Source organism: Motacilla alba, chromosome 14 (assembly GCF_015832195.1).
Source record: "Motacilla alba alba isolate MOTALB_02 chromosome 14, Motacilla_alba_V1.0_pri, whole genome shotgun sequence".
In the NCBI taxonomy this organism is placed as follows: domain Eukaryota; kingdom Metazoa; phylum Chordata; class Aves; order Passeriformes; family Motacillidae; genus Motacilla; species Motacilla alba.
In genome coordinates, this window is record NC_052029.1 from 15,854,323 (window position 1) to 15,878,861 (window position 24,539).

Below are 24,539 nucleotides of genomic sequence, written 5' to 3' on the forward strand. Positions count from 1 at the left end.
GGAGCAGACAGGAAAAAGCAGGAACAGGCAGAAAAAGCAGGAACAGGCAGGAACAGGCAGGAGCAGGTAGAGAAGGGCAGGAGCAGGCAGGAACAGGGAGAAGAGGACAGGAGCAGACAGGAACAGGCAGGACCAGACAGGAAAAGGCAGGAACAGGCAGGAACAGGCAGGAGCAGGTAGAGAAGGGCGGGAGCAGGCAGGAACAGGGAGAAGAGGACAGGAGCAGGCAGGAGCAGACAGAAACAGGCAGCAGCAGGCAGGAACGGGCAGGAGCAGGCAGAGGAGGGCAGGAGCAGGCAGGTGCTACCCATCTGTGGCCAGCCAGTGGGTGACCCTGGCTGACTGTTGGGTTGGCAGAGGCTGAGCCCCAGGTGAGCATCCCCCAGGCCCTGTCACCCGCTCCCGTCACAGCCCAGAGTGGTTTGCAGAACCCCAGGGGTGTTTTCTGAGCCAGCGCTGCTTCTGCTGGATGCAGCCGTTCCTCCAGGCCCCAGGGAAATGGGGGGGATCTTATCAATCATGAGGAATTCTATAGAGGAAATTCTAGTTTGTAGATCTTTTATAAACATGAAACTCTACCTTTGGAAATTATTTTTTCTTTTAATGATTCCTTGAGAACCAGAGGCTGCCAGCAGCTGAGGCGCTGTCAGGGGATGAGTGTCCCCTCCCTGTCACCCAGCCACGGGCACTGTCCTGTGCCTGCCGGGGCTGAGGGCTGAGCCCGTGGCCTCAGGTCCTGCCCTGGGCTGGAGGAACCCAAACCAAACCCAGAAAAACTGCAAATTGTGCCAGATCGAGGAGGGGGTTTACGAGGGGCTCTGCACCAGGCGGGGCCCAGGGGTGGGGGGCTGGGGGCTGGTGGGGCTCCCCGAGCCCGGCACGTCCCGAGGACATCGGCCATCCTCTGCAGACCACAGCTACGTCAGAGCATGTGCGTTCCTGTGACCTTCAATCCTCTTGCTGCAGAATTAGTATTACTTCAGTGGTGAATGTTTTTTCTTTGCGTACCTGTGGCTCTGGGGGCGCTCCCAGGTCTGTCCAGGGTGCTGCTGGAAGCTCTCGGGGCTGAGGGGCGCCCCGGGGCCGTGGGCACAGAGCAGGAGCTGCTGCGGGGGGAGTCACACCTTTTCTGTTTGGAACTTCCGTGTCTGTGTTGGGGTGACACCTGTGCATGGAGCAGGCGCTGCTGGACGCTGAGCAGGCCGGGTGGCTCGGAGGGGACGGGCAGGGAAGCTGGGATGTGGCACCAGGCAGCTCTGGAGGCAGTTTGGGGTTGAGAGCCACGCTCCGGGGCAAGCTTGGCCAGGTCCTCTTCTCAGGACTCATCCCTTGAGCATTCCTGACGCTGTCCGTTCTGCTGCTTGCCAAACTCTTATTCCAAGACTTACTTCCAGATGTCCTGTCTCTGCTGTGGAGGGACCTACAGTGGGATGTGCCTGGCCCTGCACAGACGCTCAGATCTGTGGGGGCTCCTCCAGGGAAGGGCAGAGTGACAGGGGTCTCTGTTTATGTCATTTGATATTTAATCTTCACGGTTGGATGGGGGAAGCAGAGCTTTGGGAGGATGCTCAGAGCTGAGCCTCGGGAGAGCCCAGGTGCCCGGTCCCCAGGTGCTCCACAGGTGTGTGCAGAAAGCCCAAGAAATCCATACCCGGAGCTGCTGGGATTGCAGGGGCAGGGGGCCTCAGCTCTGGTGTCCCACCTGGATTCAGCGGGACTGGCAGGGGGTCCCCTGTGGCAGAGGGGGACCCAGAGCCCCGGGGGAGGGCAGAGGAGGGGCTGGGGAGGCAGGACACGCACAGGATGGCACATCCTGGCTTTGTCCCACGTGGATTGCACCCCAGTGCTACAGGTAAGTGGGCTCAGACTCTCAGCTGGTTTCCCCTGGGCCAGGGTGGATCAGACATTGCCCCGGGCTGCGCTGAGCCCTTGGCTGCTGGTCCGTGGCAGCTCCAGAGCCTGCCCAGCTGCCAGTGCAGCTCCTCTCGCTCCTGGCTGGGAGCTGCTGCTGTGCCTGTGTCCCCTGAGCAGCCTGCTGGTCATGGGAGCCGTCAGCAGAGCAGCCATGGATCACTGAGTGCATTCAGCGAATGAATGGGGGTTTGTGCCGTGGCAGCGGCTGGGACAGGAGGGCAGGGCAGCCGCTGCGCCCCGAGGGTTCTGAGTCCCTGAGCCGCGACCCAGCGAGGAGCCGAGCGGATGCACAGGACACGGGATCCCGCTGTCCCCAGAGGCTGGGGTGGCACCTGGAGGGTGGGACCTGCTGCCCCTGCCGAGAGCTGAGGCTGCTCCGTGTGCCAGGAGCAGCCGGGGCTGTGTGACCGCACGCCTCGGGCTCCATGCATGGGACTGTCACCTGAGCTGTTTATTTCTGATCACATCCGAAGTGGCAATTAAAACAAGGAGGGAAATTTAAAAAGTAAAAAAAAGAAAAAAAAAAAAAAGATAAAATGTTTATTGTTGAAGAGTTTGTGTTCGTGAATTTGATTTCACCTGCAAGTATTTGATGACTTTTCTACATCCTAGACTACCTGCTGTGTGTTGTCAAACGGTTCTCATGAAGACCTCCTTTTAGATGGGCATATACTCTTGATTCAATTTGCTGCATGTATGAAAAAATAAAATATTTAATTTTAAAGAAACCCTGAGAGCTCGGCTTCCTTTGCCCACGAGACTGGGGACGAGCCGGGGTCTGTGGGGTGGGGGTGTCCTGGGGGCCGGGGTCCCCCGGAGGGGCCGCACCGAGCTCTGGCACGGCGGAAGAAGCCGGGAAGTTTCGGGGGCTCGGTCAGAAAGCCGGCCAGCTGCGCGGCCGGAGCCGCCCGGTGAGCGCGGCTGCCGGGGAGGAGACGGCGCTGCCGGGGCACAGGGACGGAGGGAGGGCAGAGGGGTTAATTGCCAGTTAATTGCTCGCTGATGATTACTGCTGCCGGACAGGCCCCGGAGCAGCCGCTGCAGCCTCTGGGGCCGTGGCAGAGGGGCTGGGCAGGGGGCTCGGGACCCTCTGGGACCCCCCGGCACCCGCAGGGGCTGCGGGGCTCCGGGCCCAGCGCCCCCAGCCCCCGGCCAGCCCCAGCGCCTGCAGTCCCTGCCCCTCGCCACCGAGGAAATGCGCGTTTCCAGCAGGGCCCGTGTGAACCCGGGTGAGCGGGCCTGGAAGGGCTTCTCCCCCTCCCTTTGGGGACCTTGGCCGAGCTTTCAGCAAAACGCCCTCGCCCCTGCCACCCCGTGCGGCCGGTGCTCACCGGGGACACCCCGGTTCCCCGGGGGTGGGAACGGTGCCCGGCCCCGCCAGCCCTGGCGCTGCGGGCACCCCCTGGCATCTCCTGGGGGCTGGGGGTGCCCCCGAGCCCCAGCCCCGCTCTCCCCTCAGCCCCCGGACAGGGGTCTGGGGTGCCCGGCTGAGCCCCTCCCCGGGCTCGCTGCCGTGCCCTCTCCCGGCGCGTTGGAACGCTGCTGAGCTTTGCCTCTCCCGGCTTGTGTAAGTGAAACATTTGGTTTTGTGACACTTTCCTTAATTATGGGAGCTAATGACAAAACCATTGTGACAAATGACTCAGCTTTTGATAGTGAAGTTAATTAATTCTGAAGTTAGCGCCTCCATTGGAGTATCTGGAGCAGCCCGATTAGGAAGTGTGCTTACCCAGCGTGACTCGGGCAGCAGGAGCCCGGCTCCCCCGACAGCCAGGTAAAACCCTCCCGGCCGCGGGGATCATCTGCCCGCAGCGAGGGGATTAAAGGCCGGGCATCCTGGTGCTTGCCTCCCGCTCCATCCCTCCATCCCTCAAAGCATCCAGGGACCACGGCCTCGTTAATGTTGGACCGAGTGACCAGGGGCAGCTCGGCATTGGGCGCTGACCTTCAAGAGCGTCTCCCTGAAGCCATCTTTCATCTCTTTCATTTGCATTACAATCCTGTTTGCCTCATTATTCCTTATCCACTCCTTCTTCAAAGGATTTAAATCAAATCAATTAAATTGTGGCAGGCTGCAGCAGCAGTGAACCTTTCCTTGTGGCTCAGCGTGGTCCGGCTGGACCTGACTACAGAATGGGTTTAATCTTCTGCTGTTTGTTCTCTTATTGCTTCTGGGCTGCCACTGCCCACAGATGCCTTTGTTCCCTGTCCATCCTTCCACCCATCCCGTGCAGAGGCGCTCACGCGCAGGCTGGTCTTTGGCTGACCTTGGGGAAGGGATTCTCTTCAGGAAGATGGGGAGCTGCTGGCCATGGAGTGGCTCTGGGAGCCCTGGGGCACTGCCACTCTGCTGTTCCACCCCTTTCCATCTCCCCTGATTGTTTTGGGTGCCCAGGGAATGAAAGGCTCATGGAATCCCTCGGGTTGGAAATGCCCTCTAAGCCCATCGTGTTCAGCTGTTCCTGCAGCGCTGCCAAGGCCGCCACTCGCCCATGATCCTGCGTGCCACATCTGCACGGCTTTTAAATCCCTCCAGCTGTGGGGACTCTACCCCTTGGCAGCCCTTTCAGTGAAGAAATGCTCCCAAATATCAAATTTAAACCTCCCCAGGTGCAAATCGAGGCCGTCTCCCCTTGTCCTGTCCCTTGTTTCCTGGGAGAAGGGACTGACCCCCACCTGGCTGCACCCTCCTGTCAGGGGTCAGTGTCAGCACCGAGGGGAAAAACCGCTGGAGGAACGTCACAGGTGTGGGCAAAACACCCCAGATTTGGGCACCAGCTGCTGCCGGAGTGGTCGCCCAGGCCCGGAAGATGCGTGGTGCTGGCCCACACACGGCCACCCCTGCTCCCCCAGCATCTCTCAGAATAAAGAGGCTTAATCAGAGTGGATTTCTGTTCCTCCCCTGCTATTTTTATTGCTACTCGACTGTCGGAAATCCAGCAGGGAGAGCAGAGCTGGTAGGGAATTGCAGCAGCTCGTGCCGAGCCAGCCAGCTCGTGCCACGGGCCCCGCGGTGTGGCACGCGTGGCAGCGCTGGCACCCCCGGCAGCTCTTCACACAGGGACAGCCCAGCCCCAGCGCTGGAGTCCTGCTGGAGCCAGGGGATTGCAGCCAGCGCTCCAAAGCGGTGCAGATATAAATAATCCCCTCGTGGGAGTGGGGAGGGATGAACACATGTGCCGAAGGCTCTGGAGTCCTCATCCCCTGGCAGCCCCCGGGAGCAGGAGAGTGAAGGGAAGGCCAGGCAGGGCTGGAGCACCTCCCTGCGTGGCTAATGACCCAAACTCGCCTTGTCTCAGCCTCTCTTCCTTCAAGGAAAAACCTAATCCAGCTAGGGATTATTTCTGACTGCTTACTTCCTGTCACTTTGCCAATTTAAATGCAGCAGAGCTTTCATCGCTGGATTTGGGAGGACAAAGCCAAACAGATCTCGGGTTAGGACACTTTTGCCTGCAAGGACAGCTTTTTTCTTGCTGGAGTTGTACAATCTTTGCAGTGTGGGCTGGGTTTTTTTATTTGTTTCTACTTTGCCCAGTGCAGCAGGGTCCAGGTCCAGGAGCAGGAGGATGATGATGGGCAGGGCAGGGATCAGGAAGAGGTGATGGAGCTGGAGCTGGAGCTGCCCAGGCTGCCCTGGTCAGGGTGCCGGGCTGTGACCCTGCAGTTTGAGTTGCAGGATACCAAGGTCACCAAATTCTCTTTGGTCCCAAACCCTAGTGAAGCCCTGGGGAGGCCAGAGCTGTGAGCTTGCTCCTGGAGCTGGCAGCCCATTCATGGAGCAGAGAAAGGGGTGCAGGGGTGTCCCCACCTCCAGCCCCACAGGGGCCAACACGATCTGACATGGACTTTGCTTCTGTTTGAGCTCGCTTTGTTCAAAGCCTAGGAAACGGTACATGTGCACTCTGCTCACACCTACACACGCTGTGTTAAAATAACACAATTAAGGCTGCAAAATCCCCCACTCACAACGCAATTTGCAGCCCCTCAGCTGTGGGTGGGAGATATCTTTGCTGCCTCTGCGCAGGCCGGGGGCCGGGCAGGGTGCTGCCGTCAGGCGCTGCTGACAGGGGGACTGGCAGGGCTGGCAGGATCAGGGCGTCGTGAGGCAGGTGTCCCACGGAACTTGGCCTTTCCCTGGCCGTGCTCCGAGCCACCTGCATGGTGCCCACGGGACTGCTCAGGACCAGGGGCTTGGGAAAACCATGAGGAGCAACTTTTTACACAGGCAGGTGGTGACAGGACGAGAGGCAATGGCTGTGAATTAAAAGAGGAGAGATTCATGTTGGATATCAGGAGGAAGTTCTTCCCTGCAGGGTGGCACAGGTGCCCAGAGCAGCTGGGGCTGCCCCTGCATCCCTGGCAGTGCCCCAGGCCAGGCTGGTCAGGGCTGGGAGCAGCCTGGGGCAGTGGGAGGTGTCCCTGCCATGGCAGGGGTGGCACCGGGTGGGCTTTAGGATTCCTTCCAGCCCAAGCCATTCTGGGCTCTGTGGTTCTGTGCCCGGTGTCCCAGTGCAGCCACGCCCAGGGCTCATCCCGGTGCCCAGCCTGTGACACCTGTGAGGCAGGCTGGGCGGGTGGGTGCCGCTGACCCCAAGCCCCGTGTCCCCATGCCGGCGCTCCTCAGAGGGCTGTGTCCCCTCCCGGCTCCCAGCTCGGCACTCTGCAGATGGAAGCGCTGGGAAGCAGGAGCCGGAGCCGTGAGCCCAGAGAGCCTGGGCAGAGCTGCACCGCCTCCAGCCTGAGCTGGGAAGCAGGCACGGGGCCCGCGGGGAATGAAGCAGGGTGATCCGCAGCCAGGAGCCGGCGGGAAGCTGGGGCGGGAGCGCGGCGGGGCAGCAATCAGCGGGCCCTGCCTGGGGAGCGCCGCAAACCCTGATTGCAGGGCGAGGAGCCGCTCGGTTTCCGCATTCTTAATTTCCCGGTACCTTCATAATTCTCTGTTTGCCTGTTTGGAGTAAATAACTAGTATTTCCATGTGAGTGCATACAGATGAGGGCTGGGGAAGCACACGGCACCCTGTAAATCAGCCGCTTTCCCGTCGCACCGCGGCCCTCACAGGAGCGTGAATTCCAGAGGTGAGTGCGTTCCAGGGCTTGTTGGAAAGGTCGCATGAGTCATGGGCTCATCCACCCGGCTGAGGGATGTTTCAGGGAGATGAGGAGACAGCGGAGAGGGAGAGGGCAGGGGGGTTAACTCCTGGGAATGGTGCAGGAGTGGCTTGTGGGTACGGGGGATGTTCAGGCTGAGCCAGCTGCTGCGCAGGGGACGAGCAGCGGGCTGCCGGGGCAGGGACAGCTCCGTGCCGGTGAGAGCGGGTGTTGTGCCCTCCCTGGGGTCCGCCGTGCGGGTGTGTGGCCCCCAGCCCCTTGTCCCAGTGCCACCGGTGCCCGGTACCGGTGCAGCAGCTCAGGCACCGAGCAGACTGAGCTGGGGGGACTCAGGGAACCGAGCGGCCCCGTGCCGAGGGCTGGTGCGGGTGGGTGACTGTCCCTGGGGCGGCACTGGCACTTGGAGGGGATTTCCACCCCGTCCGTGTCCCAGGACAGTCCCGGCCCGGTCCCAGAATCCCGGTGGTCCCCGGGGCCCCGGTCCCCGCTCAGTCCCGGCACCCAGTGGTGGGATCCCCCCGCCCAGTCCGGGTTTTCTCGTCGGGTCCCTCTCCCCTTCTCCCGGGGCAGTCCCGATCCCGGCATCCCGGGGTGGGGTTCCCGGGGCGGTCACGGTCACGGTCCCCGCCCAGTCCCGGCACCCCGGGCCGGGTTTCCCGTGCCGGTCCCCGTCCCCCGGTGCCGGTGGGAGCGGGCGGGGGGCGGTGTCCCGGCGGCGCAGCCCCCCGCGGGTCCCGCCCCCGCCGCCCCCCGCCGCTGCCTTGGCCGGGCGGCGCGGGGGAGGCGCCGGGAGAGGCGGCGGGAGCGCACGGCGGAGCCGCTCCGCCGGGCTGGGCTGCTGCGCTCCGCGGGCTGCGCTCGGGCCATGCCTGCCGGGCTCCCCGGGGCCGGGCCGCCCCGCTCCGCGCCGCCGCGGGGGCCCGGCTCTCCGCCGCCCGCGGGGGCATGAGGCGGCGGGCGGCGGGCGGCGGCGCCGGCCCTTCCCCTGCGAGCCGCCGCCGGAGGATGAAGCAGCATGAGGATGTGTGACAGAGGCGTCCAGATGCTCGTCACCACGGTGGGAGCCTTCGCAGCCTTCAGCCTGATGACCATCGCCGTGGGCACCGACTACTGGCTCTACTCGCGCGGCGTGTGCAGGACTAAGTCCATGAGCGACAACGACACGAGCCGCAAGAACGAGGAGGTGATGACCCACTCGGGGCTCTGGAGGACGTGCTGCCTGGAAGGTACCGACCCCCGCGGCCCCAAAACTTCGGGGGAAGGGTTGCATCGCGGGACCCCCCTCCCCAGATCCGGGCCCCCGGCGAGCGGCGCATCCCCCGGCCACCCGAGCATCCCCCGGCCCGGCGGCCCCGCCGCTCCCCGCTGCCGCTCCCCGCACCCCTCCCCGGGCGCTCGCGGTGGCACCGAGGTGGAGCTCAGGGGCCGCTCCCGGCGGGGCGCGGGGCCGGGGGCAGCGGGTCCGCGGCTCCCCCCGCGCCGGGGGCCGGCGCTGGCGGCGGCAGACGCGCCGTGTCCTCCCGGGGAGCTCCGGGCTGAGGGGCCACAGGTCCCTCTCCTGACCGGGAATGCGGGAGCGAGAGGCCCGCGGCCGCTGCCCCGCTCCGAGGCTCCGCCGGCCCCGCGTCCCTGTCACCGGGGGGAAGGAACCCACCGCCCCCGGCGCCTTCATCACCGAGCCCCGGCTCCGGCGCCGGCCCTTTCCCTGCGAGCGGCACCGCGGGGCACGGGGGGCTGCTGCCGCCCCAGCGCAGCTCGTCCCCGGGCTGGGCAGTCCCCCAGCGGCGCTGCCCCACCGCGGCCGCCCCACGGCCGAGCTGCTGCCCGCCCGGCCTCGCCGCTTCGCCCCGCTGCTTCCCTCCCGCAGCAGCGCCTGCCTGGCCAGGCCCCAGCAGCTGCCGCCCTCCTGCAGCACAGGCCAGAGTTCGGGGCAGTTTTGCCCCAGAGCTGCTGGCCGAGGCGTTCTGAGCAGCCGCGGGCTGTGGCTGAAGCTGAGCTCTAACAGAGCCAGGTGCCGCTACCTGCGCAGCAGTAAATGGCCGATGGCATCGCCCCGGGCCCTAACTTTGACAGTGAGTGGCAGCAGCGGGGGTCCTGTGTGCTCGGGAGAACCTGCCCCGCTGCCCGGGGGGGCCCTGGCGGTGTCAGACCCCCCAGCCCCGGGGGCAGGCGCTGAGCTGCTGCTCCACGTTGGAAAGTTCTCGGTGAGTCACGGATGCAGAAATACCCTGTCTGTTCCTGGGGCTCGCTCCTAAACCCAGTGAAGTCAGTCAGAGCTCTCTTATTGATTCAAGGAGGGTTTGGATCATGCTCTAATTCCATAATAAATAATTTGAGATAATCTGTCTCCCCTCTTGGGCCGAGGGAGCCAAGGAGGCAGGAGCCAGGGATGTGAAAGATGGGATCACTGGAGGCATGAGTAATATCCAAAATTCTTTGGTTTGCTACCTGTATTTTTTTTTCCAGCCAATGTTTTATGTTTCCCTCGCTGTGATCAATCACTGCTTTGGAAGGAGCCGGAGAGGCCCCGCTGCCCTGGGCACAGCTCACTCGGGAAAGGGCTTGGCAGTGCCGTGGCAGAGCTCGGAGCTGGATGCCAGCCCTCCACCCTGAGCCTGGGCACGGAGCAGCAGGGCATGGGCTCGCCGTGGGCTCGGCACTCCCTGCTCCTCATCCTACCCCGCGCTGGTGCTCTGGGAGCTGCGGGGGTGGGAGTGGGGGTGGGATGGAGCCGTGCGGGGCTCGGCCCGTACCCGCGGCACCCCGGGCTCCGTGCGGGGCTCGGCCCGTACCCGCGGCACCCCCGGGCCCTGTGCGGGGCTCGGCCCGTACCCGCGGCACCCCGGGCCCTGCGCGGGGCTCGGGCTCCGTCATCCCCGCGTGGGTGCGGGTGGCAGCGGGGCTGCGGCGCCCCGCCAGGGATAGGGAGGGCCCCGGCCTGTGCTGGGGGGAGCACTGGGGCTGTGATGGTGCTGGGGGGACGTGCTGGGGCTGCTTATCACCTTCCCGAATTCTGCAGGGGAAGGCGCCTCGCAGGCTGTTAACCGGCGCGGTGCCGGCAAGGGAAAACTTCTCCCAGCGAGCTGCGCAGGGCTCAGGAGCCGGGGCGGGGGAAGGAGCGTGCTGGGGCGGGGGCTGAGGAGCCCCGCAGCCGGGGGAGCGCTGGGGGCAGAGCCCCGGACCCGTTACACGCGGCAGGTGTGGCGCGATTCCTGCTGCAGGGCCTCGCTGCCGGCTGCCTTCTGTGCCCTCGCTGCGCCGGGCTGGGAGCAGGGACAGAGGCTCCATCAGGGACAGAGGCTCCATCAGGGACAGAGGCTCCGTCCCCGTGCCAGGCTGGGAGCAGGGACAGAGGCTCCATCAGGGACAGAGGCTCCATCAGGGACAGAGGCTCCATCCCCGTGCCGGGCTGGGAGCAGGGACAGAGGCTCCATCAGGGACAGAGGATCCATCAGGGACAGAGGCTCCATCCCCGTGTCGGGCTGGGAGCAGGGACAGAGGCTCCATCCCCGTGCCGGGCTGGGAGCAGGGACAGAGGCTCCATCCCGGGACCGAGCGCAGTCTGTCGCAGGGGCCGCTTCTCCTGCGGTGCCCAAACGCTTTTAGCACCGGGCAGCGCTCCCTGCCCCTCGGGAGCCGCCTCAGCGGGGGCTGCACGGGGCAGGAATCGCCCGACGGCAGCGGCGGCTCCGAGCATCCCCGGCGGTCCCGGCGCAGCGCCTGCGTGGGAGCCCCGCACCACGTGAGCGTCACAAGCCCTTCGGCGAGAGCGGATAAATGCTGAATGGAGCCGCCGCAGACCCATGGAGAGCCACCCACTCGGGGAAACACAAATTAGCGCTTGACTCAATAGCTGGAGCCCAGGCAGGTGTTCCCAGCCTGCTGGGCCGCGATAGTCTGCTTGGAGTCACAGCCTTTGGATGCCGGGTATTGCTTTTACAACGCTCGGCAGGGGTCTCCTGGTGTGTCCAGCTCAGGTGTGACCCGCACTGGCCGGTGTGTGTCCCCGTGGCTGTCCCAGTGTCACTTGTCCCGTGTGGCTGCTGTGCTGGCTCAGAAGGGAGGGAAGTGCGCGGCGCTCTGGGCAGAGAGCTGAAGTTGAGAAATAGCTGCTTAGGCTAGTGGTGCTTTCAAGAGAGTAACAGAACTTTGGTTTTCATCAAACTTAATTAAATTCGGCATCATTAAATGCAGCATCATTAAATGCAGGGAGGCTCCGTGTCCTCCCTGCTGCGTGGTGGAGATTGGGACTGGCTCCATGGCATCATGCGGATCTGAAACAGGCAGAAGGAGCAGGAGGATTTGGCCAAGGCTGCTCAAAATACCATATTTTAAGGCGATGTGGTACTTTTCCTTTCCTCCTTCATTTCCCTCATCAGAATAAAGTGCTCTGTCATTTCTGGAGGAGGCCAAGCGTTGCTGTGCCTGCCTCCCTCACAGAGGATGCTCAGCATCCTGCATTCCTCTGGGGTGGGGTGTGGGTTGTTTTGCAGGGGACACGGACATCTTATGTCCCAGAGCTGTCCTTCAGCTGGGCTGTCCCCCTTGGGCCCATCCTGGCCCCTCCAGTGTCCCCCGGAGCAGCTCCAGCACAGCCTCTGCCAGCCAGCAGCTCCTTCCTGTGGAGCCTGGGGAGCTTTCGGGGCCGGTCTTTTGGGATGATCCTGTCTGGATTTACACACAGCGTTGCAGGTCCTACCAGCTGCCCCCACGGCCCTCAGGACCCTGCCCAGTCCTTTCTGCAGCTCGGTGGTGGGTGGATGGTCGCTCCTGGAGGCTGCACCCCGGGGTGATCGGCCGTGTCCCTGGGCCGGGGGCTCCGCTGGAGAGCCCATGAGCTCCCCCGGCTCCCCCTGAACACAAGAACCAACCTCTGGTCCCTGGGTCTCCCATGGCCCCGTGGGCTGTCTGTCCGTGTTCTGCCTGTCTCTGATCCCTGGGTGTCCCGTGGGCTGTCTGTCCGTGTTCTGCCTGTCTCTGGTCCCTGGGTGTCCCACGGCCCCGTGGGCTGTCTGTCCGTGTTCTGCCTGCTGTGAGTCTGGCTGCATGCCGAGGTCACGGAGCCCTCACAGGGAGTCCCCATCCAGTGGGACTGGGCAGCATCTCCCTCCCCAAACTGGAACTTGCTCTCCTGGTTCCTCACTCCCAGTCCCTGGAGCTGGCTGTACAGAGATGGCCATGGCTGAAGGAGCCCAAGGTACCGAGCTGCCCAAATCTGCCTGGCCCAATATCCGTCAATATTCCCATCACTCTTTTCTCTGCCGTTTCCCTGGTTTACTCCCAATTACTTCATGTTTTATTCAATACTCCCAGTGAAGATGTGGCTCAGCTCTGTCCTTGTAACAGGGGATCCTGAGCAGGAGCATCCCTCGGATGGAGGGGCAGTCTCTGGGAGCTCCCAGCCCCGGCAATAAAGAGCTGTTGATTCTGCATGATGCAGGTCTTTGCCTTTTTCAGGAGAGCTAAATCAAATACCCTGTGGAACTCTTAAATGTATTGTGTTGCTGACTTCCTTTATCAACTGAATTTATAACTATATCAGGAAAAATTTATGAAGTTTGATAAATCAGTTTTCCACAAGGCTGTTTGACATTTGCCTCCTCCTCTGCTAACCCACGGGCAGTGCTGGGGACGCAGCTCCTGCCGCTGCCCATCGCATCCCTCCTGGCACGAAACCAGCTTCTCCCTTCTAGAAATTCAACAAATGCCAAGGTCTATTAAAATCCATTTTAGATCTTCAGAAGCCTTCTCAGCCCATTCCCTGGATGCTCCTGGGAGGAAGTTCTCTGGTCCTCCCGATTCCGTGTTTACACTTTGCAGTGGCTGTTGAGCATCCCCCAGCTCCTGCCAGAACCCGGGAGCCTGTTTGTCTCCAAGTAGAGAACAGAAGTATCTGATGAATAAATAAGCATGTGTCACTTCTGCTCCATGACTGACAGTTACACTGTCATGATCCAGTCGTGGCTTACACGTCAGGAAAGCTCCTTCCAACACAACGACAGAACTCCTCCTTGTTTTGCCTTGACCTTTCAGCTGCAGATTTATTTTAACAGATCCCATCAGCTCCTCCCATCAGCCACTTGTGTGTGGCCTGCTCCTTCCCATATCAAAGTCCCCGGTTTTTAATTTTTTAGTTCAATTTGCCGTTCCCCCTTTCCAGCGGGCCTGGCAGGGTGTGAGGCGCAGGAAAGCCCTGCCCTCGCTCCTGCATTTCCATTTTCCCTGTTGGTTTTGTCCTGGCTGGTTTCGGCTCCGCTGAGCTGAGCTGGGTCACAGTGAAGGCATCAAATCGGGCTGGAAGCCGCTGCCCTGGCTGGGCACCAGCTCTTCCCCCGCCTCCAGCTCCTCTCAGCCCTCTGAGTGAGGCCAAGCGGAGAATTTCCCCAAGGTGACAGCAAGATTGTTTCTGTTAGAAAGTTATTATCTTTAATTTTTAAAAGCGCCAAGCAAATGTCCCTGAGATTGCAATCACCCATGATGGAGCACTTTTCTCACTACTCATTATGGGCAGGTATTTAAGGAGCTGCTCGTCCTGTTCCTCTGTCTGGGCAGTGTCTGGGATAGATTCTCACCACCAGCCCAACGTGCCCGGTGCTGCCCGCTCCAGCTCGGTGCCAGCGCTGCTGCTGGTGTGGAGGGGCTGCCAGGCCACGCTGGCCACGCTGCCCAGCACCCCTGGGTGGCTCCCCACAGTGCCCCCAGCCATGGCTCTGCCCAGGGATGCAGCTGTGGGCCAGTCCCCCCAGATGGGCCCTGCCAGGGCTGGGGGGGATGGAGGGGGCAGGGCTGCTCTGTGCAGCCAGGCACGTTTGGGGGGTGGGAAGGGCTGTGTGCTCTTTGTTGGGGGGTGGGAAGGGCTGTGTGCTCTTTATTTGGGGGTGGGAAGGGCTGTGTGCTCTTTGGGGGGTGGGAAGGGCTGTGTGCTCTTTATTTGGGGGGTGGGAAGGGCTGTGTGCTCTTTTTGGGGTGGGAAGGGCTGTGTGCTCTTTGTTGGGGAGTGGGAAGGGCTGTGTGCTCTTTATTTGGGGGGTGGGAAGGGCTGTGTGCTCTTTTTGGGGTGGGAAGGGCTGTGTGCTCTTTGTTGGGGAGTGGAAGGGCTGTGTGCTCTTTGTTGGGGGGTGGAAGGGCTGTGTGCTCTTTGTTGGGGGGTGGGAAGGGCTGTGTGCTCTTTGGGGGTGGGAAGGGCTGTGTGCTCTTTGGAGGTGGGAAGGGCTGTGTGCTCTTTGTTGGGGGGTGGGAAGGGCTGTGTGCTCTTTATTTGGGGGTGGGAAGGGCTGTGTGCTCTTTGGGGGGTGGGAAGGGCTGTGTGCTCTTTGTTGGGGGGTGGGAAGGGCTGTGTGCTCTTTATTTGGGGGGTGGGAAGGGCTGTGTGCTCTTTGGAGGTGGGAAGGGCTGTGTGCTCTTTATTTGGGGGGTGGGAAGGGCTGTGTGCTCTTTGGGGGGTGGGAAGGGCTGTGTGCTCTTTGGAGGTGGGAAGGGCTGTGTGCTCTTTGTTGGGGGGTGGGAAGGGCTGTGTGCTCTTTATTTGGGGGTGGGAAGGGCTGTGTGCTCTTTGGGGGGTGGGAAGGGCTGTGTGCTCTTTGTTGGGGGGTGGGAAGGGCTGTGTGCTCTTTGGGGGGTGGGAAGGGCTGTGTGCCCTTTGCTGGGGGGTGGGAAGGGCTGTGTGCTCTTTGTTTCCTGAGGGCCGGGACGTGTTGAGTTTTCCTGTGTGATGGAGATACAGGATGGGGTGGAGGCACCTGAGGAGAGGTGAGGGATAAGGTGGAGCGGGACAGTTACCTGTCTGAGACTGCCTGATGGGACTAGCAGGCTGCAGTTTAACCCAGCGAGGCTTTCCATCGGGACAGCCTGGAGCAGGCACAGCCCAGCCCTGGCTCTGCTGTCACACAGCCCCAGACGCGAGCCCTGGGCACGGGGCTCTGCGAGGGGCCACGAACGACACCCAGGCACAGCCTTGGCTTCAGGGAATCCCCTTGCCTCGCCTTGGTGGAGGATGTGTTGGGTAAAAGTGAATTACTGTCCTCTGATGGAGATGGAAATGAGGCTGGCCGGACCCTCAGGCTGCTCCAGACCCATGTTCTTGTGGCGCACGGCCAAGTGCCACGAGTCATAAGAATCCTTCTTCTGGGCACAGAGGGTCTCGTGGCCCTGCCAGCTGGCACCCAGGCTCCGAGCAGCCTGCCTGCAGCTCCAGGGCAGGCTGGAGAGTGTCCGGGGAGGAGCTGGCCTCAGCTGGCTGCCACCAGCTCTGCTCGGAGCAGAGGGTGCAAAACCCACCCTCCTGGGATGCTGCGGTGTTTTCTGGGCAGAAATCCCGGCTCGCGGGGCGGGTTAAAGAGCCGCTTCCCCCACTGCCTGGGAGCAGCACGTGATGAGCACAACGCTGGGAACAGCTCAGAAACGGGCATTTCACTGCTGCATAGGCGTGGTGCAGAGCCTGTCATCTCCGGAGCTGTTCCCGTGTAATAGAGGTGGAAGGCTGAATTTGAATGAGGCTCGAGTGGTTTTTTTCCCGTGCAAGGTCACTGGCTCCACGCCGGCTGTAAATAATTAGGGACGGCTGCCGAAGGCTGCGAGCCCCGGCGCTGGGGGCTGCGGGCAGCCGTGGCGCGGGCAGGGTGTCCCACGGAGGGCTGCGGGTCCCCGGGCTCCCGGCGAGGTGGGGACCGGCCGGGAGGTGCCAGCGATGACGTTCGCTGGAGCAGCCGGGGAGCGATGCCCGGCTCCGCTGCCGAGAGCCGCGTGGCCTCTGGTGAATCCCTTCTCCCAGCGCGAGTTTTGCCTTTCGTAGGGTGAAGCCAGGTGGATTCAGCAGCGCTCCGGGAAGTGCCCCCGATGGCCCGCGGGGTGATGCCCTCCCGTGTCCCCTGGCACAGCCCCGGGCACCGCTCAGGGGCCAGGCCAGGTGTGCGGACCTGTCGTGCTCCGCTCTCCGGGATGAGGCGAGGTGAGGCAGCCGAGCATTCATCCTGCTCGGTGCTCCTCGCCTCTCCTGCTTCCTGCTCACATGGGCTTCGCCATGGATTTTTAATGAACGCAGTGTGCGCTTCATGGACAGACAGTAACCTCCTTTCTCGGGAAAATCAAAAACGGCCTTAAATTTACACAAAGGCACTAACCCGTGGGTGTGGGGGCTGCTGCCCGAGGGGTCCCACCTGGCGGGGGGCTCTCCCTGCCTCGCATCACTGCCATGAACAGCGGCTGTGGGGGTGTCCCGAGCGCCCGCAGAGCGCCCGCAGGGACGTGGGCAGGGCTCCTGCCCGCTGCCCGCTCCTTTCCAGAAGGGTGCCAGCTTTCCAGCCGGGCTCCGGCACCTCCGACCCGTTCCGCCTTCGAGGTGACCCCGGGAAGGAGATCCCTGGAGCTGGTGGGTGCATTTCGGGTCAGTGCTCGGTGTGGAGAGGTGGGGGCGTCTCCCGAGGGCTCCCGGCTGGGTTTGCTGTGCTGATGGGCTCCGCTCCGGGGGTTTTGGGAAGCTTTCCTGGGGTGAGGAGCGGGGAGGCGCTGGCTCTGCGCAGTCCCACGCTGGGGGAGGGCAGCAGCTCCAGATAAGGGCTCTGATTAAGAAGATACCCGCTGTGATAAGGAATGACAGTGTCGGGTGACAACGGGGGGCTGTCCCTGGGGTGTGCGCGCTGACAGCTCTGCGGCGGGAGGAGGCTCCGCGGGCTGTGCGGGGAGGGGCAGGGGCTGCGTCCCACCCCGGGACCTGTCCCACTGCCCGGGGACCACCGGGACCTGTCACACAAACCCTGGGAACACCAGGACCTGTCCCACTGCCCGGGGACCACCAGGACCTGTCACACAAACCCTGGGAACACCAGGACCTGTCCCACTGCCCGGGGACCACCAGGACCTGTCACACAAGCCCTGGGAACACCAGGACCTGTCCCACTGCCCGGGGACCACCAGGACCTGTCACACAAACCCTGGGACCACCAGGACCTGTCACACAAACCCTGGGAACACCTTCTGGCCCAGCTCGGGGCCAGCCCGGGCCCCGGGGCTGCTGTGGAATGCTCTCTTTGCACTCTGCCGCCATTTCCCAGCCCTCTACCTGCCACAGGTGTGGAAGTGCCTTCAGGATGGATAGTCCAGCAGGGTTTGCTGCGGGCTCGGAGCTGGCCTGTGCCTTTTGGTCCCTTCCAAACAGTTCGGGGGTTCTCAGATGCTGTGATCACTGGCCCAGGGGAGACGTGGCGGGTCCTCTTGCAGTAGGTCCCTTTTGGATGTGCCAGCACCCCTGGCTTTGCTCAGCCCCGGACGTGGCAGGAATCCCTCACTCCCTGGTGGGTGCTGAGCACAGCAGGGCTTTTCACAGCCCAGGCAGGAGGAGGGATGGTGCCTGCTGAGCAGGCGGGAGGGTGAGATGGTTTCCTCAGATATTGCCTGTTCCTTATCTCCTGACACCACAGTGAAGAGACAAATCTCGTGCTGCTGGGCAGCAGAGGGAGGCTGAGCTGTTCCCGTGCCAGGTCCCACGGTCCTGTGGGACTGCCAGGGTGGCAGGAAGGGCAGGAGGCAGGTTTGGGGACAGGTCAGTCGCTGGTGCCATCCTGTCACCCTCCCTGGGGCTCTGTGTGTGCTGTTTGCCAAGTGCTTTGCACTGAAGGAGGAGAATTGAGCTGGACAGGAGCCCCAGGGTGGGGACACAGGGGACATGGGACCTCCCAGCCTTTCTGGGGGACGCTGGGCACTCATGGAGATGTTGGCATCGGTCATACATCCTGTGGGACTGTAGTCAGCAGTGACAAAGGTGGGGCTTGCGGGTGACATTTGTGTTCATGCCTCTGGATGGTCGCATTTCCAGTTTCACTGGTGTTTTGGTGATTGTCCCCCAGTTATACCTGTAATCTCAGTTTGTGCCTGGAGTCGCAAGGGGAGGGGAGAGCACCCCAGAGAGACTACCAACAAGCATGGCCCCTTTGAGGTGTGCCTGATTTAACTTGCTAAAATCAGCCTTGGCTTGTGCTGCTGGCATTGCCATCAAGCAGCTTGTGTCCTGAACTTCCCTGGTCCCAGAGACGGCGCCTCCATCCCCCTGGAGAGGCTGGGCTCCCTCCTGACGTGGAGCAGGAGCCCTGCAGGCCAGGCCGGTGATGCCCAGCTGGGTGTTAAACACCTGTAAAGCTGCTTCTTGCAGCTGCGTGTGACACCTCCGCACCCCCGAGCGCATCACCCAACGCCATCACAGAGCACCGCGAGGGGCTGCGCCTTCCCTGGGCCGCCGCCTGCCTGGGAAAGGCCGCTGTCACCCGCCGAGGCACACTGTGACCTCGGGCAGCTGTCCCCGCGTCGGCCCGGCTGTGCGTCCCGGCCAGCTGGGACAGTCATTCCTGCCGGGATGCTCGGCACCCGTGCCAGCTCCCCCATCTGCCTGAGCAGCCCGGCTCAGCCCCGCAGGCTCATCGAGGCGCAGCAGCCGTGCCACCGGGCCGGACTGGGCCGGGCTGGTACCGCTCCAGCTGGGCACGGGCTGACCCCCGGCTGCTCCGGGGGCTGCGAGCCTCCCGCGGCCCCGGGGCTCCTTCTCCCCGTGCTGGGAGCATCTCCTGTCGCTCCGCAGCGCTCCAGCCGAGGATGAACGTGTTCTCTGTGCATCAGTCTTTGGCCTTCTCTCCAGCGTGAGGGGCCGGAGGATCAGAGCGATCGCGCCTTGCATGGGAAGCAGGAGAGCTGCGGCGGGGTGTGCGAGCTCAGCCGGGCAGCAGCGGGAGCCGGGCCGTGTGTCCCTGCTGCTTCTGTCCTGCGGGGGCTGCGGGGCCGGGGAGGTGCTGTGCGTGTTGGAAATAGCTGCGTGCGATGCCGTTAAAGGAACCCCGTCTATTGCCCCAATTCCCGCTGGGCCGCCCCCCGTGAGCCTGCAGCAGCTCCCGGGAGCGCAGCCCGTGCCCGCAGGGCCGAGCTGCGGTGCGTGCCCGCTCCGGGGCCGGGTGGCTGCGCTCCAGCCCCGGCTCAGCGCGGCTGAGGTGCGAGACGGCCGCTCCTCCGCCCCCGCCGAGCCCGAGCCCCGCCACCGGCACCGGGGCTGGGGACTGCTGGGGACCGCGGCGACGGAGCGGCCCCTGCGCCCGCTGCAGCGTGCGGGAGCTGCTGGCCACCGGCTGTGCGGGATCTGCCGGCCATCGGCTGTGCGGGATCTGCTGGCCATCGGCTCTGCGGCCATCGCGCACTGGTGCCGCGTGTGACACCCCCCGTGCCGCTCGCTGAGGGGCTCAGGGACAGCTCCGGGCCTCAGGCAGGGGCTGCTCGGGGCACACCAGCTCAGTCACTCTTTAGAAATCACTGGCGACGTCAGTTTGAGCAGATCTCCCCTTGGGGATGGGGGGAAGTGTCCCACAGAGCAGGAGAAGCAGAACGCCCCGTGAGGGGCAGGAGCGGCTCGGGGGCTCAGCCCCGCTGGCGCGGGCCGGGCTGTGACAGCAGCGTCACCTCCCGCGCAGAGCCTGTGCCGGGGCTGCGAAATCCCCGGCTCCAGCTGAGCGCCCAAAGCGAGCAGATGCTCGTGATCCGCATCTCTGCAGTGCTGCCCTGCCCGCCTGTAAATGGGGAGAGCGGAACCGTGGAACTGTGGAATGCTTTGGGCTGGAAGGCACCTTCAAGATACTCGCTGCCACCCCTGCCATGGCAGGGACACCTTCCACTGTCCCAGGTGCTCCAAGCCCTGCCCAGCCTGGCCTGGGCACTGCCAGGGATCCAGGGGCAGCCCCAGCTGCTCTGGGCACCCTGTGCCAGGGCTGCCCACCCTGCCAGGGAAGGATTTCTAATATATCTAATCTAAGCCTCCCCTTGTCAGAGTGAAACCATTCCCCTTGTCCACAGTCCCTCTCCAGCTCTCCTCACAGGGCTGCTCAGGGCTGCTCTTCATCCATCCATTGTCCTTCCAGCTTGTAGCCCCAGCTGCTGGAGCATCACCCAGAGAGCAGGCAGGTGTCCTCAGGGATAGCCAGGAGGGTGCCCACAGGGATAGCCAGGTGTGTGCCCTCAGGGATAGCCAGGAGGGTGCCCACAGGGATAACCAGGCAGGTGCCCTCAGGGATAGCCAGGTGTGTGCCCTCAGGGATAGCCAGGCAGGTGCCCTCAGGGCTAGCCAGGAGGGTGCCCACAGGGATAGCCAGGCAGGTGCCCTCAGGGATAGCCAGGTGTGTGCCCTCAGGGATAACCAGGCAGGTGCCCTCAAGGATAGCCAGGAGCTGCTGGGCTGCAGCTGGGCCAGAGCCATCCAAGGCTGCTGCAGGCTCAGCCCTCCCTGCAGGGATGTGTGCTGTGGGCAGCCCCACGGGCCCTGGGCATGCTCCAGAGCTGAAAATGGGGCAGTAAAGCCACAGGGGCAGCCCCAGGTAAGTGCCGGGGGCCCGGTGGAGCTGCCTGTGTTCCTGGGACGATGGCAGAGCAGCAGCTGGCTGCAGCAGCGGCGGGATGGGCTCTCTGTGACTCAGTGCAGAGGAGGAGGATGGGAAGCCGTGGGTGAGTGGGGAAGCTCTCTGCTGCCACCCCTCTCGGGGGCTTTCACGTCCTTCTCCTCTTCCCCTCAGAGCTGTCGTTGGCTGCTGAAGGGCAGAGCCTCGGGGGGCTGGGCCTGTGTGGGTTTGGAACGGCAGGGCCGGGCGGACTTGGGGTTGTGTCAAAGCTCAGATGTTTTCTAGCAAAGGGTTTTGTGCTTTTGGGAAGCTGGGGCTGGTGAGGCTGTTCAGTGGCCAAGGTGTGAGTGGCTCAGGGACCGCCGAGCAGCTCGCCCAGCTCTGGCCGGGGTGGAGCAGCTCGCCCAGCTCTGACAGGAGTGGAGCAGCTCGCCCAGCTCTGACAGGAGTGGAGCAGCTCGCCCGGCTCTGGCCAGGGGGGAGCAGCTCGCCCGGCTCTGACCAGGGTGGAGCAGCTCGCCCAGCTCTGACCAGGGTGGAGCAGCTCGCCCAGCTCTGGCCAGGGTGGAGCAGCTCGCCCAGCTCTGGCCGGGGTGGAGCAGCTCTGTAGCCAGGAGCAGGGCCCTGTCCTCTGGCCCGAGGGTGCAGCGTGGGCAGGGACAGCGCAGCCTCAGCCAGAGGAGTGCCACGGGCTGCCTGAGGCAGGGCAGCGTTTCAGGGGCCTGGAGCAGCTGGCTGCCCTGTGCTGGGGGCTTTTGGGGCTGTGAAATCCCCAAGTGCTGTGTGAGGGACCAGAGGCACCCTGCCCTGTCGCTGCCCGGGCAGGGACCCTCTGCCAGTGCAGCAGTGCCAAGGTGTTCCCAAACAGGGCGGGGGGGTATGGAACGCCCTGGGGCTGGCCCAGGGTCTCTGGGCAGCTCAAAAGGGCGGCTTTTATTTCTGGGGTGGGGAAGACGAGGTTGGCGTCGCTCCCTGGTTCGCCAGCGAAGTTCTCTCCTGATGCTCCGTCTGCAGGAGAGTTCCTCCTTGCTCTCCGAAAAAAGCCAGGAGTGAAGCGATGGTGCTACTCCTGGAAATGGCTTTCCCCATCTGGGGCGCTGGAGCCGCTCCCCGGGGCTGCTTCCCTCCCGCAGATGGTGAGGAGGCGGCGCTGCCTCCGGCGGCCGGGAGCTAAATCCGGCCGGGCTGGCGGCGCTCGGAGCCCGCGGGGCCGGACCCGCAGCCCGGCCGGGGGAGCCGGGGGAGCCGGGGGAGCCGCGGGGTGCCAGCCCTCCCTCCACACCCCCGGCACGGTGCCCACTGCATTCCCCGGAATAAATAGGCTGTGATGGATCGAGGCCCTTTTAACGCATCAGCTGAAAACTTCAAATGTTTATACCGGGGAGATGTGACAGAGGTATAGATATGTTTTAAAAAAGGCAGGTGCTGGAGTGGCAGTCGCGTGTTTGAACTTCAAATACTTGCCTTCAAGTCCATGCTATGAAAGAGGAAGAACGTAATAAATTTAATATCACTTTTTCAGGGAAAACAACCTGCCGAGCCTCCTCCCAGGCTAAATGTGCTTTAAAGATTGACTGTGCAGCTGTAATAACTATTGATGAACTGTAAACATGAAAAGATCTCCCTGCTCCCGGCCTGTCAGGAGCATTAGGGTGGAAATGCTCTGTGCTCCGCTCTGGCGTGACTCACCGAGGCCTCGGCAAATGTGTTTATTTGTAAAGATCCTTATTTCAGAAATAGTGACCTTTTTAATGCCTCGTGCAGCGAGCTCAGAAATTCCAAATTGCCTTTTGGCGACTGCCTCGTCTCGCTGCAGCTCTGACAGTGCTTTTCATGGCCATTTACATATTTTCAGCCCGGATATTCTGCGCCGTGGGGCTCCTCTGCAGAACGGTTTGCTTTTTGCAGCCCTGGGCCTGCAGTGCTGGGCTGAGGTCGGGCTGTGCTGAGGGCGTGGAGGGGCTCACTGCCCACAGGGCTCCTCTGGCACCTCCTGAGCCTCTGCCCAGAGCCCTTCTTTATGGGATGGAGTTAGTGACAGCCTCCTTCAAGCACCGACCGTGGTGCTGATCACAAATTTAGGCAGCTGCTTCACCTTGAACTAGGCAGTATTAAGGGTGGGCAGGCCCTGGCACAGGTGCCCAGAGCAGCTGGAGCTGCCCCTGGATCCCTGGCAGTGCCCAGGCCAGGCTGGACAGGACTGGGAGCACCTGGGACAGGGGAAGGTGTCCCTGCCATGGCAGGGGTGGCACTGGGTGGGCTTTGAGGTCCCTTCTAGCCCGGGCCACTCTGGAATCCTGTGATGATTCCATGACTAAATGTGTTTTTCCAGGCTGCTGAGCACCAGGATGTCCCTGCTGGCCCCACGCTGACTGTCACCTGCAGGGCTCTGTGCTGGTCACTGTCACTGCCCCAGCCTGCTGTTGGCTGCCCCAAAGCGAGTGGGGCCAGTGGCCGTGTCACTCTGGGCCAGTGGCCGTGTCACTCTGGGCCTGTCCCCTTGTTCCCAGTCCCTGCTTGTGCTGCCAGGTGCCAGCCCCAGCCCCTGGAGCTGCAGGGTGGGCAGAGCAGTGTCTCAGCCTCCTTTCCCCTTTTCCCTTTTCCCTTTTCCCTTTTCCCTTTTCCCTTTTCCCTTCCCCTCCCTTCCCCTCCCAGCGGTTCCCCAGGGCTGGGGCGGCTCCCCCGGCCCGGGATGGGTGTGCTGGGTGAGGAATGGCTGTGATCGGTCCTTTGGCGTTTCCGGGGCTGTGACTCAGGCTGCTGCGTTGTCTGGTGACGGGCGGCACTGCTCCTTTCCGTGCTGCTGCTCATCCCAATGCACTGGGGAAGGACGTTCTGATGCTTTCCCGCTGCTTCTCCGAGCCTTTATCGGCGCTCTACAATTCCAAGTCGCTGATTTATATTCAGAGTTATGAATATCTCCTTTCTTCTCTTTGTTGGGCCTGTTTTTATTTTTATAGCTGTTTGCTTATTAGCCAGGCAGCTCCTAAAGCAAGGCAAACTCCCGTCACGGTGATGAGTTTTCGGGCAGAAGGCTCTTAAATCATCCTCCGTACACAGTTGTGCTTTTATGCTTAAATCCATTCTCCTAAGTGATTTGGCTTATAATTGTTTTCTGCTCTGTGGATTGACCTCTCAAAGCACCAGGAGTCTGTGCTGGAGCCTCGGCCTTGCCTCTGTGTGCCCATAAGAAGCGTAATCAAGCCATGATTGCTTGGACTCGAGCAGCAACTAGTTTTTAATTCTGTGATCCATTCCCCTTCAGCTGTCAACACGGAGTCGAAAATAGCACTCCCCTGTGCTGGATGCCACGCTTCACAGCTATGAAATTGTCATTTATAGGTTTTTAGAAATTCAGAGGACATTTTAATACCGGTGAAGTGAAACCTCCAGCTCCCCATCATAATGCAGCTTCTCTCCTCCTTGGTATAAATAGGTGCTTAAGCAGCCTGGCGATGATCCGGCCTCTGCTCGGGGTGGGAGCAGACACCCGAGCACCCACACCCACAGCTTCTCTTTGTCTGGATTTCTGGCAGCTTGTTTCACCGGAGGATCCCAGGTTTTACACTCTCGACTCTTGGTTTTCCCCCTGGTTCCACCTGGGCAGGTTTTGTCCCCAGTGTTCTGGACATGAAACTTGTGGGTCAAACTCACTGCTACAAACGAGTGAGTCTGGATCTGTCTGTTCATCATCCAGCTGGATCATGGAATGGGTTGGGTTGGAAGAGACCCTAAAGACCAGGCACTCATGCCAGGGGTGGGCTGGGAGCTTCTTCCAGCTCTGGCCAGCCCTTGGAGCGGTGGGAAGCAGAGGAAGGGGATGAGCCCGAGCCCCCTTTGCCAAACGGGCTCAGAGCCCCCACCCTGCAGGACAGACCCCCTTCCCCACAGCCTGCCAGGCCAGGATGTGGGAGCCAGGAATCTCCCAGAGCTGAGCTGGCCACCCCTGTCACCTTCAGCCAGGGAGGAGGCTGGAAGGCAAACCCTTCCCAGGAGCTCATCAGTTAACCCAAGTAAATCCGAAATGTTCATTAAGGAGGGAGAGCAGGACCCTGGAGGATCAGGGGAGGCCCTGGAGCCCCGGGCTCTGGGCTGCTCCTGCCCTGCCCCATCTCTTACCATCAATGTCTCCAGGCAGGCAAACAAACCAAAGATC

General features: G+C 62.5%; 1 protein-coding gene across 1 annotated transcript in view; it reads left to right on the forward strand.

Moving 5' to 3' along the window:
• Positions 1–7,718: 7,718 nt before the first annotated feature.
• Positions 7,719–24,539, forward strand: part of CACNG3 (calcium voltage-gated channel auxiliary subunit gamma 3) — a 22,724-nt gene continuing 5,903 nt past the window's right edge. The window contains exon 1 of the mRNA XM_038151789.1: positions 7,719–8,248. Coding sequence (XP_038007717.1) covers positions 8,038–8,248 — 211 coding nt within the window. The 5' untranslated portion in view covers positions 7,719–8,037. The remainder of the gene's footprint in view (positions 8,249–24,539) is intronic.